The sequence below is a fragment of the Mytilinidion resinicola genome, assembly GCF_010093595.1.
Source record: "Mytilinidion resinicola strain CBS 304.34 unplaced genomic scaffold BDZ99scaffold_7, whole genome shotgun sequence".
In the NCBI taxonomy this organism is placed as follows: Eukaryota; Fungi; Ascomycota; class Dothideomycetes; order Mytilinidiales; family Mytilinidiaceae; genus Mytilinidion; species Mytilinidion resinicola.
This window is the reverse complement of record NW_022985443.1, coordinates 1,919,593-1,936,299: the sequence shown is the minus strand read 5'-3', so window position 1 is coordinate 1,936,299 and position 16,707 is coordinate 1,919,593. Positions and strand designations below refer to the sequence as shown.

At 53.7% G+C, this 16,707-nt stretch overlaps 6 protein-coding genes across 6 annotated transcripts; 4 read left to right on the top strand and 2 right to left on the bottom strand.

Annotated features, from left to right (window-relative positions):
* Positions 1 to 276: 276 nt before the first annotated feature.
* BDZ99DRAFT_441037 (uncharacterized protein) lies at positions 277 to 1,780 on the top strand (the record flags this gene model as incomplete). The annotated part of the gene is made up of 4 exons (XM_033717744.1): positions 277 to 488; positions 543 to 733; positions 786 to 1,381; positions 1,421 to 1,780. The coding sequence occupies exons 1-4, from the start codon at positions 433 to 435 to the stop codon at positions 1,778 to 1,780; spliced, it is 1,203 nt and encodes a 400-aa protein (XP_033578949.1). The 5' UTR covers positions 277 to 432.
* Positions 1,781 to 2,472: 692 nt separating this feature from the next.
* BDZ99DRAFT_357479 (NAD(P)-binding protein) lies at positions 2,473 to 3,210 on the top strand (the record flags this gene model as incomplete). The annotated part of the gene is made up of 1 exon (XM_033714635.1): positions 2,473 to 3,210. A coding segment is annotated over one exon (738 nt), but the record flags the coding sequence as incomplete, so codon positions are not given.
* A 2,648-nt stretch (positions 3,211 to 5,858) lies between these two features.
* Positions 5,859 to 8,394, bottom strand: BDZ99DRAFT_441031 (acid protease). Its single transcript, XM_033717743.1, has 3 exons — positions 7,896 to 8,394; positions 6,708 to 7,695; positions 5,859 to 6,651 (listed from the first exon to the last, which is right to left on the bottom strand). Exons 1-3 carry the CDS (start codon positions 7,968 to 7,970, stop codon positions 6,257 to 6,259), a joined length of 1,458 nt encoding a protein of 485 aa, XP_033578947.1. The 5' UTR covers positions 7,971 to 8,394; the 3' UTR covers positions 5,859 to 6,256.
* Positions 8,395 to 9,270: 876 nt separating this feature from the next.
* On the top strand, positions 9,271 to 10,719 carry BDZ99DRAFT_461930 (P-loop containing nucleoside triphosphate hydrolase protein). The gene is made up of 4 exons (XM_033719729.1): positions 9,271 to 9,381; positions 9,430 to 9,750; positions 9,872 to 10,394; positions 10,470 to 10,719. Exons 1-4 carry the CDS (start codon positions 9,290 to 9,292, stop codon positions 10,584 to 10,586), a joined length of 1,053 nt encoding a protein of 350 aa, XP_033578946.1. The 5' UTR covers positions 9,271 to 9,289; the 3' UTR covers positions 10,587 to 10,719.
* Positions 10,720 to 11,952: 1,233 nt separating this feature from the next.
* BDZ99DRAFT_461928 (uncharacterized protein) lies at positions 11,953 to 13,512 on the bottom strand. The gene has a single exon (XM_033719728.1). The coding sequence runs from the start codon at positions 13,441 to 13,443 to the stop codon at positions 12,265 to 12,267; it is 1,179 nt and encodes a 392-aa protein (XP_033578945.1). The 5' UTR covers positions 13,444 to 13,512; the 3' UTR covers positions 11,953 to 12,264.
* A 923-nt stretch (positions 13,513 to 14,435) lies between these two features.
* Positions 14,436 to 15,676, top strand: BDZ99DRAFT_284733 (uncharacterized protein). The gene is made up of 5 exons (XM_033714035.1): positions 14,436 to 14,780; positions 14,834 to 14,921; positions 14,969 to 15,065; positions 15,125 to 15,360; positions 15,416 to 15,676. The coding sequence occupies exons 1-5, from the start codon at positions 14,592 to 14,594 to the stop codon at positions 15,511 to 15,513; spliced, it is 708 nt and encodes a 235-aa protein (XP_033578944.1). The 5' UTR covers positions 14,436 to 14,591; the 3' UTR covers positions 15,514 to 15,676.
* Positions 15,677 to 16,707: the final 1,031 nt, after the last annotated feature.

Sequence of the window (16,707 nt, the reverse complement as noted above, 5' to 3'; positions counted from 1 at the left end):
TTGCGAGCGGATGTAGAATTTATAGCAGACCCAGATCGATAGAATAGCACATACTCCACGTGAATGGTCACCCACACCTGCTCACTCTCCTCTCATCGAGCTCTTCGTCTTCCGTCCGAAAAGACCACCTGAAAGCATGTCTTGATCGGACGAGAAATTTAATCGTTGTCGTGATTCCAAACATGGGCTAGCGGCGTTGATGAGTCATCCGTCCAAAGTTCGTCATCCACCAGAGAACGGGACGCCTAGTAGCACAATCACTGGTAGGGCAGCGCATCCCATTTCATCAGTTTCAGCTCTCCAAATCTTCCTTGATCACTGTCGTAAAGTAATAGAGAAACGATAAACCAGCTTCGTCACGCTTCAACGGATGACCCAGAGCTGACTTCCACGTCTCACGAGGCCGTTCCGAAGTGTTTTCTAGAAAGATTGATGGCTTCAGAGTCCAGGGCAAGTGCCCCGAAGATTTCTAAAATCACTAGCATCCCGTGAGTAGCTCAGATTCAACCCTTATGTTTCTGCTTAGCTCAATCGGAAATTAGTCTACGCAATAAGAAAAAACCTACAGCGGCGTCAAAGACGGCATGGATGCTGAAAGGCACCGGCGAAGTTGTACGCACTATAGCATCAGCATCACTAGAAGCGGACGATGCCACAGTCTCCTCGGAGCTTAGCTTCGAGCTCCTGTGCAGCTATAACTGGCAGCGAAATAGAAAGGCAATCCTTGTTCCAGGTAAACTTCGTTCTTTGTGCCCCTCTCAGTATCATCGTTGACATTGTTCCAGGTGGACCTCCAAAATGGGTACTTCCACCCTTGCCAATCACTCTAGCCCCAGATGCCGGTCTCCAGTTTGTAGATCAAAATGCCTTCCGTGTTCCGAGGTACCCTTTCGAGCCCGCGTTCCAGGCGTTGGCCGTCATGAGCCCAAATGCGCAACTAGATGATGTCGACATCATCGCTAATCGCAACAGTCTGCGCAAGCTGCTTAACTTTGCTGCTGGGAGGCGGCAAGATCCGTTTCGTATGGATTTGCATATGGTGAAGGATACGCTCTTCATTAGCCGCAAGGAGAGAAATGCTCGATTCATGATTCATGGAGCTTTAAATTCTGGGTACGGTCATAGCTTCGAGCAAGCCTTCACCAGACCTGAGGACGGCTTAGACGATTCAAGCAGCCACCATAGGGTCATTCGATATCGTCTTGGCGATCTGAACTGTGTCGTCCGGTTCGAGGTAGATGCATACTACGAAGATACGGGCGATCCGGATGTTGCCAACTCCATGCAGCAACCTATTGACCAAGCCATCACGATGATGGCGCAAAGGGCAGTGAAGAACCCACTGCCAAGTGCAATACCAAAGGGCACCACGAAGGTCATTGTGGCAGGGTTTTCCGTAAGCTCACACAAGCTAGCTGAGATCAAAGCGAAAAAGGCTGAAAAGCTCAACGACGCCATGCCGCAACTCTGGTTCGGTCGCACGCGATATCTTCTCACTGGGAAGCATGTGAACGGCGTTTTCCGTTCAATCAGCACCTCTCATGTTGAGCCGAAGTTTACGAACTGGGAGATGGTCAACCAGGAGAATTTGCGCAAATTGGTCGGCTTGCTTGCGGATCTAAAACGCATCGTGCGCGAGACAAAAAGAGGAGCTGCCATGTTGCTGTGCGAGTCTAAAGGCGCTCCTCTGCGGGTTCTAGAGGCAAAGAGCGAGAGGAGCGCTCTGCCTGAGGAAATGATCATGAAACATTGGAGTTTTGGGAGGGGCGATGTGAAGTAAACCGCACCGCACAGGAAATCTCAATCGGAAAAGAGGTCCAATGAGTGCCGCGATACGAATCATGCAACTTCAGCGTTTAGGACAAGGGTAAACTGAACCGTATGTAAGCAGCCCTCGGAGAAGGAAGACGCTGAGATGGTCCCCGCGATGTCCGCTCTGTCTTTGTCACTTCGACCACCAACGTCAAGTCCACAGTCGCAAGATCCCATACTCAATCCCAGCTGCACTTGGTCCGTTTGGGGGGATATACCGCGGATTTCCGCATCAACCATGAGCTTTCTCCGCATCGGGGTGCTTGGCATCACCTTTCCATAGCTTTGACGTGTGCACATCCACGCGCGCTGTATAATGCGGGATTGGGAACACAAGGAGCGATGGTCGAGGAAAAATAATCGTCGGATACGTAGGTAGCCGTTGCATCCGTCCATATTCGAAGGGAGTACATTGTACACGCCCGCGGAATTCCGCATCAGCCACGGTATCAGGAGACTATTTAAAACTCTTCATTCCATCCCTTACAGCTCTCTCACCATCTCACCATCTCATCCGCATTCAAATCTACCAATTTAAATAGCCATTCCAATTCCGATTTCAATACCATCAACTCCTCCATTACCCCCAATCCAACAATGTCCCCCCCAGCCCCCAAAACCGCCCTCGTCCTCCGCGCCACCGGCTCCCAAGGCCGCGGCGCCGTCACCCACCTCCTCGCCGCGGGCTGGCGCGTCCACGCACTCGTCCGCGACCCCACCGACGCGCGCGCCCTCTCTCTCCAAACCCTCGGTGCCAAGCTCTTCAAAGGCGAACTTAGCACCCCCTCCGTCACCAACTCCACTCCCCCCTCCGCCGCTAGCACCACCGCCACCGTCCCTGGATTAGACGCCGCAATCGCGGGCTGCGCCGCCCTCTTCCTCAACCAAATGCCCAATTGGACGCCCGGCGGGGAGGCCCGCGAAGCCGCCACCATCCTCGCGGCCGCAAAGGCGGTTGGGGTCCAGCACGTCGTGCACGCGACGGGGCTATCCCTGAACGACCCCCAGCATGCGGAGAAGATGGAGGGGAGTATTGTGGCGCCTGCGATCCTCGGGAAAGGGGAGGTAGAGGAGCTGGTGAAAGCGAGTGGGATCACTTACACGATTCTGCGCCCAGGGTGGTTCATGACGAACCTCACGCTGCCGCTCGTGGGCGTGATGTTCCCAGAACTCGTGGCATCGGGGCGGTTCGTGCATTCGTATGGCGAGGGGTGCGTGCTGCCGCTTGTGGACCCGGAGGATGTAGGGGCGTTTGCGGCGGCGGCGGTTGAGGACCCGGCGAGGTTTGGGGGGCAGACGATTGCGATTGCGGGGGAGAAGTTGGGGATTAAGGAGATTGTGGAGTGGATTGGGAGGGTGGCGGGGAAGGAGGTGGTGGTTGTGGAGAGGTCGGACGAGGAGTACGAGAAGGTGAAGGGGGAGCCGTTGATTGCGGGGCAAGTTTTGAGCAGAGAGATGGATGAGTTGGTAGATATTGAGGAAGTTAAGAGCTGGGGGGTGAAGGTGACGACGTTCACGGAGTTTTTAGAGAGGAATAGGGAAAATGTGGTTGCGGGAAAGTGATGCTCTGAAGGGGAGGGTTCAAACAAGGGGTCTCCGGGACAGCGAGCTAAGTGCTTAAGACAGGAGGTAGTCAAATTTGGAAAGTTTCATCAAATCGTAGTTGTTTAGATTACCTTCGTTCCGCAAGCTGATGCATGAGCAAAGAGTCACATGTCTCACGTACCTCGCTCTCTCCTTCTCGCCTTCTATAAAACCTCACCTCCCTTACTCACAGTTCTATTCAGCAGGCTCTGGTTCTCCTCCGAGGATGAAACAATTCTGGTGGTGGACTTCATGGTGGGAGCAAACTTACCAGCTTTCCGAAGCCATGGCAGCTGCGGTGGTAGACTTGGCGAAATCCCACAATGACTACCGTTATGTGGTGCTCCGTGGATTCCAGCCCACAAGTGATGATACTCAACACTACCTCCACAATCAATCGCTCCACATCTCTCCCCTCTCTCGACTAAATGCGCCTCAAAGAGGTAACAGAGAAGCTCACGACCTCCCCCTGTTGCTAGACCTCATCACACCTCTACCTCTTCCACACCTCTACCTCTTCCACACCTCTACCTCTTCCACACCTCTACCTCTTCCACACCTCTACCTCTTCCACACCTCTACCTCTTCCACACCTCTACCTCTTCCACGCCTCTCCCGACGCCACCACCATGATGTGCTTCAGTCTGAGTTTGCGACTTGGTCATTGAGTTTGATATCCCACCCCCAAGGCCATAAAAGACCACCCTCGAGATTTTGATCTCCCGCCACCGGACTATTAGGGCGCTTATTCCTACCTTTTTGATCCTCGAGAGAACCAAACCCCGCTGAAGAAGAACTTGGTCCAAGGGGGTGGGGGATTTTATAGAAGATTTGGGAAGGGGAGAGGGGATGGGGCACGTGAGACACGTGATTAATCCCTTGTAGGGTTGGTGTTGGTATACACTCCTGTGTTCGTAGAGAAAGGGGTGCAAGACTCATCTGGCTTCTACCATCGGTCGTCACGTGCCGCTCGCGTGCAACCTCTCTCGGTTCTGCTATAAAAGATCTCCTCGCTCACTCGACTTGTTTCTTTAGCAGGGCTCGGCTTTCGTCTGAGGATCGAAAACCGATCACAGACAACCGATGGTGGGAACAAAGACTACACTACGTTCATCTTATGGTGTCTGCGGTGGACTTGGAGTTGAAGTAGAAGAGCAGAAACAAGCAATCGATGTGGTGTTTTGAACTCAGCAGAGGCGGTGATACTAAACACTATGCGCGTGATTAGATGAACAAAGTAACTTCGCTATACCGGTGAAGATTACAAGAAAGAGAAAAGGCCATAGACCAGTACTTTTCTACCTTGGCGGCGATCATCACTGCCCAAGTTTTGCAAGAAGTCCTCTCTACACCACCCCCATAAGGCGTTGGTCGTGTTCAATTTACCGCCGCCCGGGCTGCACCGTAGGCTTCGAGAGAATAACAAATTGATCTCCCAGACCCATGATGGCTGGCGAATCGAATTGTTGATCCACCTCCACCAAGACCATAATCCTCTGCCCAACTCCTTTTGATCCTCAAAAGGGCCAAATCCCGCTGAAGAAGAAATCTCCTCGGGCGGCGCGGAAGGTCTTATACGAAATTCGCGAGAAGAGAGGGGTTACGCACGTGATACACGTGCTTCGTGCCTTCGCCCGAGAGATATCATCATGCTCCCAAACTCCAGTGCCCTGACAGGTAGCCTTCAAAGAGAGAGACTTACACGTGCAATCCGTCTTCCGCAGCCTTAGCTTCTCACGTGCTGCTTACGTGCTCTCTTCCTATCTTCTATAAAAGCTCCGCTCGCGCAGCTAACAGACCTCTTCTCCAGCAGGGTTTGGACCTCTTCTGAGCGTTGAAAAAACGTCCGAAGAGAGCACCATGGTGGGAGCAAAAGTGCACGTATAAGGACGTGATGGTGGCTGGGTCGGGCTGTGGTGGACGTGGAGTAAAAGGCGCCTATCAAGACTGCGATGTGGTGCTCCGAGACCTTCGCAGGAGCGCTGCTGGTGACTACCACCCGCCTAAGAGACGAACAACATAACTTAGTCACGCCAGCGAGGATCCTGCCAAGAAAACAGAGTAACAGACCAGTACCTACCTACATATCTCGCTGCCCACCACCACCGTCGCAAGCGACAAGCCCCCTCTAACGACACCATTGTTTGTTTTGGATGCCACTTTTGCACCTCCCTCTCCACCCACGCACCATCGACCTTCACTATGGTTGCTTTTGCAACAACTCCACACCCCCATAACATTAGGGGTACGAATGTGTTGATCTCCTATTGCAGGTTCGAAACTTGGATGTTGATCCTCCACCGCCGGAACATCGTAGTTGGTCTCCAGCCCTTCCGATCCTCTAGAGAACGAAGGCCCGCTGAAGAAGAAATTTTTCTGAGTCGGGGGAGGATTTTATAGGAGATTTGCAGAGCGGTGAGAAAGAGGCACGTGAGAGGCGTGAGACATGTGATAGGAGAAGACCGGAGGACGATGCTTTGCTAAATGTGACTTACGCGTCCTACCTACCCTATTAACCTACCCTATCCTCCAGCCTCAAACTCCGGAGTCAGAAACACAGCATACCAGCAAACCCAAGCCAATCGCTAAATCTCATTTCATTCTCAACCCATCCAAGAATTTTAATATACAGCCCTCCCACCTCCCTCCTCTCCTCTCTCATCTTTTCAGTAAAAGTTACATATCCACTCCTCTAAACGAACGTGCATGGTCCAACTAAGCAAAAAAACCTCACACCCCAAAAAAAAACGCCGCCGAATGCAATCCCCATGCCTAGAAATGCATCTAGATCTCATTTCCAAAGAGAGAAAAAAAAAAACCACTCAGATTTTCAATAATCGATAAGTCGCCACCCAACCTACTACAACATCCCCATAACCACCGCTCCCGCACCCACGACCGCGCCCGCCCAGCTCCCCGTCACCGCCGCCGCCAGCGCCGTGCTCGTCTTCGTGGCTGCGCCCGCGGTTCCCGCGGCACCAGTCGCCGTCACGACGCCCGTCACGATGACGGTCGGCTGCCCGTTCCGCGCGCCGCCGGACGGCGAGCCGCTGACGGTCGACACAGCGTTCACGACACCCGAGGCGTCGGGCACACCGGCGGCGCCGGCCTTGATCTCCATGATGTTGGACTTTGTGGCGTTGAAGTTTGTCTGGGCCAGGGAGATCTCGTTGTTGGAGAGGTCGTAGACGACGTAGGCGGAGCGGAGGAAGGTGTCACCGAGCACGCAGGTGGAGTCGCCGGCGGGGGCGATGCCTTTTATTCAAGTTAGCAGATATAACGGGGGAGAAGAGGGTGGGGACAGGGCTTACCGAGGATGCACACAGGCTGGCCGCGCTGGTAGCCAGCTACGACGACGAGCTCGTTCATGGGGACTGAGATGGTCGGCGAGCTAAATTTGAAGTCGAGGGTTGTGGAGTCGCTTGCTAGGCTGCAGTCGACGAAGGCAGCGCCCTGAGAGCTGTCGTACTGGGCGTTGAATTGCTTGTAGAGATTTTCGACGAGGGAGTCCGGTAGGTACATGAGTGAGGAGCCGGAGTCGAGCAGAACAGGGACGTTCTCATTGTCGAAGAGGCTGCCCTGCTTGCCGTTGACGCCCATAGCGGTCAGCGCAATGATGAACTCGACGTACTGTCCGCCTTCCTGAATGATGGGTAGGGTCTGCAGGTTGCCAGTATACTTCTCGGTATCCACGCCGCCGAAGAGGATGGAGCCGGTGCTGGCGTCTAGGTCGTTCAGCCAGAGCGAGTAAGCGACCGAATTGGTAGTCTTGTCGTCGGCGAGCTTTTGCGGGAGATTGGAGTACGGCTGCCCGCCTGCGCGCTGCACCTCGACTTCGTTTACGGCATAGCCAATACCCAAGATACCCTCAGGCGAGGACGATACATAACCGATTCCGAACTGCAAGTCCTTGATAGCCTGTCCGCCAAAGTGGAATGTGTCCGTGGCGTAGTCGCCCGACGCGCCGGAACCGTCCACGTAAGAGATATTGAAGTCGGAGTTGACAAAGGTGTAGGTTGAGGACGAGTTTGCGTCGTAGGTGCCGGAGTCGGCGCACTGGTCGCTGTTCCCAGAGCAGAGGGCGGAGGACTGGGCATTGGCCCAGAGATCGGAGCTGCCGGTGTCGATGTGCAGACGGAGGGTTTGCGCGGGCGTGCCTAGCGAGGCATTGGCGAAGTAGAGCGTCTCGAGGTTGTCGAGGGTTTCTTGGACGGTGTCGCGTTTGCGACGAATGCGCTCGCGCGCGAGAGGGTCTTCTACATGGCGGCGCTGGATGTCGAGGCTCACGACGGAGGGGACCTAGAATTCAAGTATTAGTTGATATTGTATTGTGGAGGAAGTTTTCTGTGAATGCGGAGGTGTGCAGGGCCAAGCTTCAGGAATGCGGAGGATCCATGGATCGTTGAGGAGCCGCATTCCTCCATCGCCATCGGTACTTCGGTACCAAACCCACCAACGTGGACGGAAGTCGTGCGACAAGGATGATTCTTGGTACGTACATCTCGCTGAACCAGATTGATTGCCTCCGACACGGCCAATATCGCCGCGGCGGCTGCAATTGCTGTGCACCGCATTATGATGTGCGGATTGTCGATTTGGTGGTGGGAAGTGTATTATAGCCAGGCAAGTAGCCGCAGCTTCGTGAAACGTGGCAGAGGTAGATAAATGGCGTGGAAACTGGTGAGGGATGTCCGAGTGAAGCTGCCTAGATGAAGGGTTCACTGGAAAGTGGGAGAAAGGGCCGATTCAAGCTGCGGAGTGCAAACAACCGAGTAGATGCTGAAGTGGTGTAAAAGGCCGGGCGGTCGAGTGTAACAGTCTTTAAGAAAGCTGGGAAGCGGCCGATGGTGAGGTTCGATGACGCGTCAGAGGCTGGACAAGTGGTGAAGTCAAGCGCGGCGGCCGGTCAGCGGGTGCGAGTGGTGGCTGGTATTACGGGACGGAAGTAACGGCACAGACGAAGGAAAGGATGGAGGAAGGAATGATGAATTCGAAGTCACAACAGCTGGGACGCGCTGGAGGGGAGACGAGCGAGTGTGTTTCTTTTGTCGCCGTCAACCGTCGCCGTCAACCGCCGCCGTCACATCGTCAGCTCCTGATGCAGCAGGGGCTGCGGCGAGCTGAAGCCTGCTTCTTCTTGGGCCAAGCCACCGGTGGCGGCCCTGGGCAGATCTCACTTTGTTTGGCTCCACACCGGCGACAAGCCACCCGCGAGCACTGTCTTTGAGTTGGGAATCAGGTGCAACGAGCCATCACCGAGAACTATGTCACTTCGCTGCTTTCATCGTTGCGAGCATCTTCAACAACAGAACAACACCGTCCGGCGATGCCCTGAGTGCACGGGAGATGTGATGACGGGATCCAGCCGCCTCAGCCACGGCCACGCACGCCTCCCCTCAGTGTCTGCGAGACCTCCGACACCCGGCTGCTATCAATAGCCAAGGCCAAACCTCGCAGGGCCAAGAGAAACCATCCTGAAGCAGCTCCGTGCTGTGTCTCGTCCGGGCCCCCAGATTCGCAAGCCGTCGTCAGGGGCCCTGGCGCCGACATCAAGCTTCACGAACCCCGGGCCTGAAACCCAACCGCGACGCTGGGCTGCTGGGCATTCAGGAACAGGTAGCGCCCGTCTGCCGGCCATGTGGCGTTGGGCCCAGAGGCGGAGAACAAAGCAGCCTTGGCCATGGAATCATTCGAGAACTTTTCAATTGCGCCGACGGACAAAGAATGGGCTGCATGTTGAACACTGAAGTTTGCGAGTTGATGAACGACATAACTCGCACGTGGTTAGACTCATGTGACTTATGAAGAGCACGGTCCACCGCGCATAAACTTGACCGCGTAAAGTGCATTCATCGCGTCTCCCAGACTCAGCTTCAACTTCAACAACGACATCATGGCCCAAGGCGAATCCTCCAAATCGGCTGCCCGCAACGGCGTCAAGCCCAATCCCAATGCTGTCGGCGGCGCAAACTACGAACTACCATGGTAGCCTCTATTTCCCATTCCATCCCATCCCTTCTAACCCCTCCACAGGGTCGAAAAATACCGCCCCGTCTACCTCGACGACGTCGTCGGCAACACCGAGACAATCGAGCGCCTCAAGATCATCGCAAAAGATGGCAACATGCCGCACGTAATCATTTCCGGTATGCCTGGCATCGGCAAGACAACGTCTGTTCTGTGTCTCGCGCGGCAGCTACTCGGCGACGCGTATAAAGAAGCGGTACTAGAGCTGAACGCCAGCGACGAGAGAGGCATTGACGTGGTTCGGAATCGGATAAAAGGGTTCGCGCAAAAGAAGGTCACGCTGCCTCCAGGACGGCAGAAGATCGTGATCTTAGATGAGGCGGATAGGTACGTTCCCATACCCCAATACACCCCACCGCTATCCCACCACCACCCCTCGCCGCATCGCAACTTCCACAGTCTAAACCGAACGCGAGCATCTGGGCTAATCAAAAATGGTGTCGCCTAGCATGACGTCCGGCGCCCAACAAGCCCTCCGCCGCACCATGGAAATCTACTCCTCGACCACCCGCTTCGCCTTCGCCTGCAACCAATCCAACAAGATCATCGAACCGCTCCAATCCCGCTGCGCAATCCTGCGCTACGCCCGCCTCACCGACGCCCAGATCGTGCGCCGCCTGCTGCAGATCTGCGTCGCCGAGTCCGTCGAGCACAGCGAGGACGGCATCGCCGCGCTCGTCTTCAGCGCCGAGGGCGACATGCGCCAGGCCGTCAACAACCTGCAGAGCACGAGTGCCGGGTTCGGGTTCGTGAATGGGGACAATGTGTTCAAGGTGGTGGATAGCCCGCATCCGATTAAGGTGCAGGCGATGGTGAAGGCGTGCCATGAGGGACGCGTGGATGATGCGTTGGGCGGGTTGCGGGAGTTGTGGGATTTGGGGTATAGTTGTCATGATATTGTTAGTACCATGTTTAAGGTTACGAAGACGATTCCGGTGTTGAGTGAGCATGCGAAGTTGGAGTTTATTAAGGTATATCATGTTTTTTGGTTCTTTTCATCTCGTTGGAGAGATAGGGGCGTTGGATATGTGCTGATGTGGTTTTAGGAGATTGGCTTCACGCACATGCGGATCCTCGAGGGCGTGCAGACACTCCTACAGCTCCAAGGATGTGTGGCGAGGCTTTGCAAGATCAATATGAAGCCGCAGCTGTTCAAGGTATGAAGGGCAAGCGTCGCGAGCTCGTTGAAATTCAGCTCAATTCTGAACTGAATTTTCTGAGCAATTGGTAGGTAAGTATGCATTTTCAAGCAAGGCGTTACTGGCACGGCGCATAGTATCTGAAGCATGATGGGATGAATATCAGATACCTATCAATCAAAAGGATCAGTTCTTCTACAAGTCACAAGTGTTTTCCAGCTCTGATGACGTGTCCCACGTGGCTCGTACTCCGTGATTTTGCCTCCACCATGAGAGCCTTTCACTAAGCTGTTTCAATCCTCCGTCTTTCCGCCTTGTCGAAGAACGGAAGAGATTGAGAGAACAGAGAGGGAGGTTTTATACCCACCAACGGCCAAGGAATGCGCTCGTGCTCGACAGCACGTGGGTGTCATATGCTTTCCGTTCTTGAGACATGACCAGAGGAATGCGCGTAAGGACTCGCATCTCGGCATCACACGGAAACCAGCGTGATCGATCACGCGCCCCATGTGCCCCCTCTTCCCCCTCTCCTATAAAACCGTCCGCCTCCTTCGTAGAAACTTCTTCTCCAGGGGGTTCTGGTTCTTTGAAGGATCAACAGTCAAACTTCGACCGTACCATGGTTCTCGTGGTGGGTGATCAAAGAGGGATATCCAAAGTCGTCGTGGCTGGTGGTTGTGGTTTGGTGTAAAATCACCGGAACAAAATGGCAATGGCTGTGTTCGGTTCAAAACGAAGGCAACAAGGCTTGCATGGAGGTGTGTTGTTAATGAACCTATGACGATTAGCACTGTCCCCGGGACGTGGTGGTTCTTTAGCGGACGCAAGAGGAGGCTGCGGAACGTGAAAAGAAGATCGATCCTCGTGATCGCTTTGGGAGGATGGAGAGAAGTAGACTAAAATTGCGGTAGACAGCATCAGCTGCCGAAGAAGGCGATCAGTGAAGGGCAAGCAGACGACGCCAGCACAGCAACCAGCAACCATAATGGAGAAACACCCCTCGTTTTGATCCAGCACCCGGGACTTCTCCATTGGTGAAGGTGTGGAATTCTCGATGTTCGGTTGATAATTCGGCTCGCCGTGCACGTGATATATTGGCACGTGATGTATAGATCTACTGTAGGCACGCTTGTTATAGTAGATCTAACGTATATTAGGCCTGCACGGGCCTCTCCTACAAGTATATAGGCTAGCTAGATTCCTACATAGAATCGACATCTATTGTCCTCCAAATTCTTACCTCACGTGATCGGGAAATATCACAAAGGGTCGGGTACGTTTTGCTTCCTAACTTCCCACATGATGAGTTTCCATTAATCTTTTGATGTTCACTCAAGCTGCCTCTGGAGGACGAAGCTCTGAGATGCAGAGGAGATTTTGTAGCTAGCAGAAGACGTGTGGATGCGTCTGTGCTCGGTGCACGTCGAGGTCAGGTGATTCCAGAGACTAAGTGTTTGTAGTATGAGAAGATTGAATATGGGAAGGTAGAAAACTTTAACGAGAAATCAATTCAGCAGGTGCGTAGTTCATGAAGGTGATAGAGAGATATGTAATTTAAACAAGAATGGAGTAGATAAAAGTGTGTATATACCGTGCCACTCCAACCATCCATCGGCTGAGCTTATTCATAAGAACAATGCCCACAAGCACGCATGTACTCAACCATCCAACTCGCACGTCCACCAACCACAAACAAAGAACCTCATCTCCGCTCCACCCCACCAGCAACCTCGCCCTTCCCCCAGTCCTCTCCTAGCACCCAAATTCCCTCCTTCGCCCTTCCTCCAATCCCGCCCGCGTCTTCAAACCGCCTCCACACGGTACTCACTACCCGACCGCCCGGATTCGGCCGTACCTTCACTGCAACCCCGCAGCCTCTCCGCCCACGCCAGACTTCCATATCGATCAACCCGCCAGACGTATTCCGCAACGTGTCGATGACTGGCGAGCCATCGTCTGACCACACCTGCGAGTATGCGCACTCATCGGGATAATACACCCTTAGCTCCAAATTCTTGAATAGAGGCGGAGGTAGTGGGTGGGTTGAACCAGCGGTCGGTGCAGGCGGGAGCAGCGTGCGAACCAGCGACGCCATAGCGGAGCCCGCGAGGGTCGTCGTCTCAGCGGGATGCGGCTGATGTTGGACCGGATGAGGCGGCGGCGTGGGAAGGCGGACTCGGGGACGGCGGCCTTGCATATTGACCCTGAACGAGGCGGCGGCGGAGGTCGCCAAATCCGCTGCTGAAGTCTGAGTCGAACTGCTATCAGACCCGTTGCTAGTCGCAGACATTGAGGTCGAGGCCGAGGCCGTAGAGCTTATTGACGAACTCGAAGAGTTGATGGATGTTGTTGACTCCTGCGGTTTCAGCGTATAGTACCCGCAAATATGCACGCTACGCGCCTGGCGCAGCAGGCTCGGATACAGCGCTTTCAGCACCAGCAGGCCGTGCGGGTAGGACGCGTATAGGGAGAGCCCTGAGCTTGTGCTCTTCGGCGCGCGGAAGCGGATGTGCTCGGCGACTTCTACGTTGATCTGGCGGCTGGTCTGCAGCAGCGCAAAGGAGGTGGGGTGTGGGAAGCCGCTGTGGCCATTGGAGCCGCAGTCTTGGGGTTTATCGACGGAGATGGGGTTGATAATGGAGAGTAGCGACGCGTCGTAGCAGCTGCGCACGAGCGGGACGTGGTGCGCGGGCAGGCCTGGGATCGCGTTGCGAGGGATGTAATCGGGTGCCCTGGGGTCGTCGCCGGCGACGGGGGCGCTGGTGATGGTGATAGAGTCGGGATCTGAGAGGGCGAAGTCGTAGATGGCGAGGCGGAGCTCGGTGGGGAGTTCCAGCAGGAAAGACCGACTCGTCGCATGGGGATCTGAGGGGGGCGGCATTTTGGGCGAGAGGGAGAGGTTGTGTGAAGTGAGGCGGGGGGTTGGTGCAGTGTTTTGTAGTAATGCTGGACTTGAATGTTGTGGGCGGTGAAAGGTTGGTTGAGTGAACGTCAACAGACCAGGCTTGGCGCTTCCAGCCGAGGGGAATGTGCCTGCCTGCTGCCCGTTCCGCAGGCAGATCCAAGCGGGAACACACCAATAGGGGCCCCGGTTCTGCGGCGTACCTGCGGGCGTGAAACACCAGCCTGAGTGGCCACGGACGGCAGACTCTTGCAGCCAACCTGGCGAGCTGCCGATGGTGGTGCTTCTCACAGCGACACGTTGGAATTGTCGAGGGTCACACGGTGTAAGGCGCTGATAGGCCTCGACATGTGTGCTGCCAAGGACAGTGTCACGAGGATGAAGAGTCATCTGCTTGTTTCGTCCTCGGGCTTTCACTTTGGAGTGGGATGCATTCACTTCGAACTGTTCGAAGTTCCTTTGCCTTCTCCTTTTCGCGTATGGGCTTCCACGACACCTGCCTCATGGACATGGATACTTAGGCCCGCATTATGACTATGTCAGCACACTCGACGGCCAGCGAAGATATGGATTCCTTGACGCTGTCAACGCTATCCCACAGTCCGACCCTTGTAGACAACCAAGGTTCTGACCACGAACAGTCTCACAGTGAAAATGGCGGTAACCTGCGATTCTTTGACAGGCATTCAATTCTCGACGGCATGCGAAAGCTGCTTATGCCTTGTAGCATCCAGAGGCAGCAGCTGTTCGCACTTTCTGGGCCCGGGGCCCTGGCAAAACCCAGATTGCTCTTGAGTTCACGTATCAGCAACTGAAGGACTCTAAAGCGATCATATGGCTCTTGCCCGGCCTGACGAGGTCAAAAGAGAAGGCTTGGTTTCCAGCCCTTTTGGCGCACTTTCCCTCAACTCCTACGTTTCGTTCACTTTCAACCCGGTCATCAACACGAATCGAACGCAGCCAGTACCATGGGTAGTGACGTAGATGCCACAATTTGGCACTTGAAGAACTTGCCTCTTTATGAGACGACCAAACCATACAGCGTCAATCTCCCACTTCCAATGATACTTCCTGGGAAACGCACAAACTAAGTGTCAAGCGCTTGCGCAAATATTCGCTTTCGAGACATGAGAAACCATCAGGACAAGTTGAGTCTGGATACCAATGGCTTCATATATACAACGGAGATGATATCTGCTTTAACGGATGAAGATTTTGGTGACACAGGCAAGGTTTCGGAAGTCTATATAAGCAATGGGGCCGACTACTTGAAGCGCTCTCTCGGAGCCAAAGAGGCTGTGTTTCTAGCACAAAACGTTTGAAATCTAGATCAGAACTCTCAAAGGGTTTCAACTTAAAATGAATACAGATTCGTCGCCGACACGAAAGCTTTCCAGCACTTCCGCGAGCAAACTACAACACGAGCGCCGATCAACCAATTCAGGGTGCCCATGTCGGCGAGTACATATCGAGTCATAGTCTTTTGTCGTGGCTGACGATGCAGATTACCCTACATCTCGAGTTCACGACCTAGTCCGACGTATATTCAAGGAGGAAGCGGGAAATCAGCTGTTGCGTGAGAATCGGATCCAGGTCATTCAGTAAATTCTATGCCAATCCCTTCAAGCGATCAACGAAGCATTAAAACTAACTTTCTAAGCGTTTGGCGGCCCTTAAGAGGCCCTGTCATAGACTGGCCACTCGCTCTCTGCGATTACAGCTCCCTAGACGTTGACACGGATCTCGTCGCGACCGACAATGTCTATCCACACGTTGTTTCTGAGACCTTCAACGTATTCCACAATCCAAAGCACGCTTGGTACTATCTGAGCAATCAGATGCCTCATGAGAGCTTGATCTTCAAAGGCTTCGACAATGCCGAGAAGGTGGCAAAACGTGAGAAAGTGCCCTGTCTAATTGCGGAGCGCACGACACTGACCCTGATATTCAGATTGTCCACACGCAGCTTTCGAGCTGATGAACACTTGGGACCCCGATCAATTCCGCGAAAGTGTTGAGTGCGCGTTCTTGCTTGTGTATTCTCAGTAGTGAGACTTCGCCAGAAATGGTATAGTTAGCAACAAGTCAGAACATGAATAGACACGCATATGCCATGCGTTGAAACGTGCCTCGGCACTATTAGCTCCACGGTAGAGTCAGCATCATCTCCAGGCAACAACACCAGAACCAGAAATCACTTGAAATAGAACATGTATCAAGCACTCGTTTATGAAATTGGGGCTATATCAAGTGAAGAGTGATTTTAGAAACGTTCAAGATTGATAGAAAGTCAGGTGGAACGTGTGGCAGTTACATTTTCAAGCCTTTTCCCAGACTCGAAGCAGTCCCAACCGTCTCCATCCCTTAGGCAAAACCCCTAGATCCAAAAACCCTCGCCTCCAACTCCACTAACCCAAAGACAAAGAAACCAAGGCCCCCAGTCGTCTCCGATACCGCCACAGCAGTTTATCTCAGCGAAAAGTAATGCGCCCTAGCCCTAGCTTCGTCTGCCTTGACCTGGTGATTACTCCGCGAGGTTCCGACTTTGAGTTTCGATGGTGACTGTGATTGGATGGACTGTGGTTGGGATACTATGCTGATCGTCAGTCTTATACTCGCCTGATAGATGACGCGTGTGCTTACCTGGGCGGCCTTTTTCTGTCACCTGGACGCTGAATTTCTCATCCTTGCTTGCGAGAGAGGTGGCGGAAGGATTGTAGGCTGGAGGCCCGCCGGAGGTGCTGTAGCGGGGTGCGGATTCTTGTTGAGTGTTGGATTGGGTTGTGTTGTAGGAAGACATGATGATCGAGTATCGTCGGTGATTTGCTCTGAGGTAATTGAGGATAGTAGTTGCGGTGATTTGATAGGCTTGTGATTTGGAGAAGGTTTTGGATTCGCGTGAAATGTTCGAGTTGAATTGAGAATTTAGGACGATGATTGAAGGCTGATGAACTAGATGGATGCTTCTTACCATAACATCCCTCCTTCCTTATATACACCCCTTCCCGACCATCTCAATCGACTGACTCAAACGTACATATACTCGGAGTGTCTGACTCCTACCCGCCCTAACGCACTCGAAGCAAAACAGCAAAGCTAACCTCATAGACCCGTCTACATACCAGGGCCTTATGACACCATTCCCGTCACTATACGCCAAGAACTAGCTGTTACGCGCGGCAACGTGGCTCGGAGTAAGGAAAATGTCTTGATTTATTACGCCGAGCGTTGGTTTTCGTGGGG

What these genes read in the sequence shown, in the direction of transcription:
- BDZ99DRAFT_284733 (XM_033714035.1), top strand. Translation starts at nt 14,592, where the DNA reads ATGAGAAACCATCAGGACAAGTTGAGTCTGGATACCAATGGCTTCATA. An exon ending in CTGTGTTTCTAGCACAAAAC is followed by an intron (nt 14,781 to 14,833) that starts GTTTGAAATCTA and finishes AAATGAATACAG; the next exon opens with ATTCGTCGCCGACACGAAAG. An exon ending in AATTCAGGGTGCCCATGTCG is followed by an intron (nt 14,922 to 14,968) that starts GCGAGTACATAT and finishes CTGACGATGCAG; the next exon opens with ATTACCCTACATCTCGAGTT.
- BDZ99DRAFT_461928 (XM_033719728.1), bottom strand. Translation starts at nt 13,443, where the DNA reads ATGCCGCCCCCCTCAGATCCCCATGCGACGAGTCGGTCTTTCCTGCTG.
- BDZ99DRAFT_461930 (XM_033719729.1), top strand. Translation starts at nt 9,290, where the DNA reads ATGGCCCAAGGCGAATCCTCCAAATCGGCTGCCCGCAACGGCGTCAAG. An exon ending in ATCTTAGATGAGGCGGATAG is followed by an intron (nt 9,751 to 9,871) that starts GTACGTTCCCAT and finishes GGTGTCGCCTAG; the next exon opens with CATGACGTCCGGCGCCCAAC. An exon ending in CGAAGTTGGAGTTTATTAAG is followed by an intron (nt 10,395 to 10,469) that starts GTATATCATGTT and finishes ATGTGGTTTTAG; the next exon opens with GAGATTGGCTTCACGCACAT.
- BDZ99DRAFT_441031 (XM_033717743.1), bottom strand. Translation starts at nt 7,970, where the DNA reads ATGCGGTGCACAGCAATTGCAGCCGCCGCGGCGATATTGGCCGTGTCG. An exon ending in TCAATCTGGTTCAGCGAGAT is followed by an intron (nt 7,696 to 7,895) that starts GTACGTACCAAG and finishes CTTGAATTCTAG; the next exon opens with GTCCCCTCCGTCGTGAGCCT. An exon ending in CCAGCCTGTGTGCATCCTCG is followed by an intron (nt 6,652 to 6,707) that starts GTAAGCCCTGTC and finishes CTTGAATAAAAG; the next exon opens with GCATCGCCCCCGCCGGCGAC.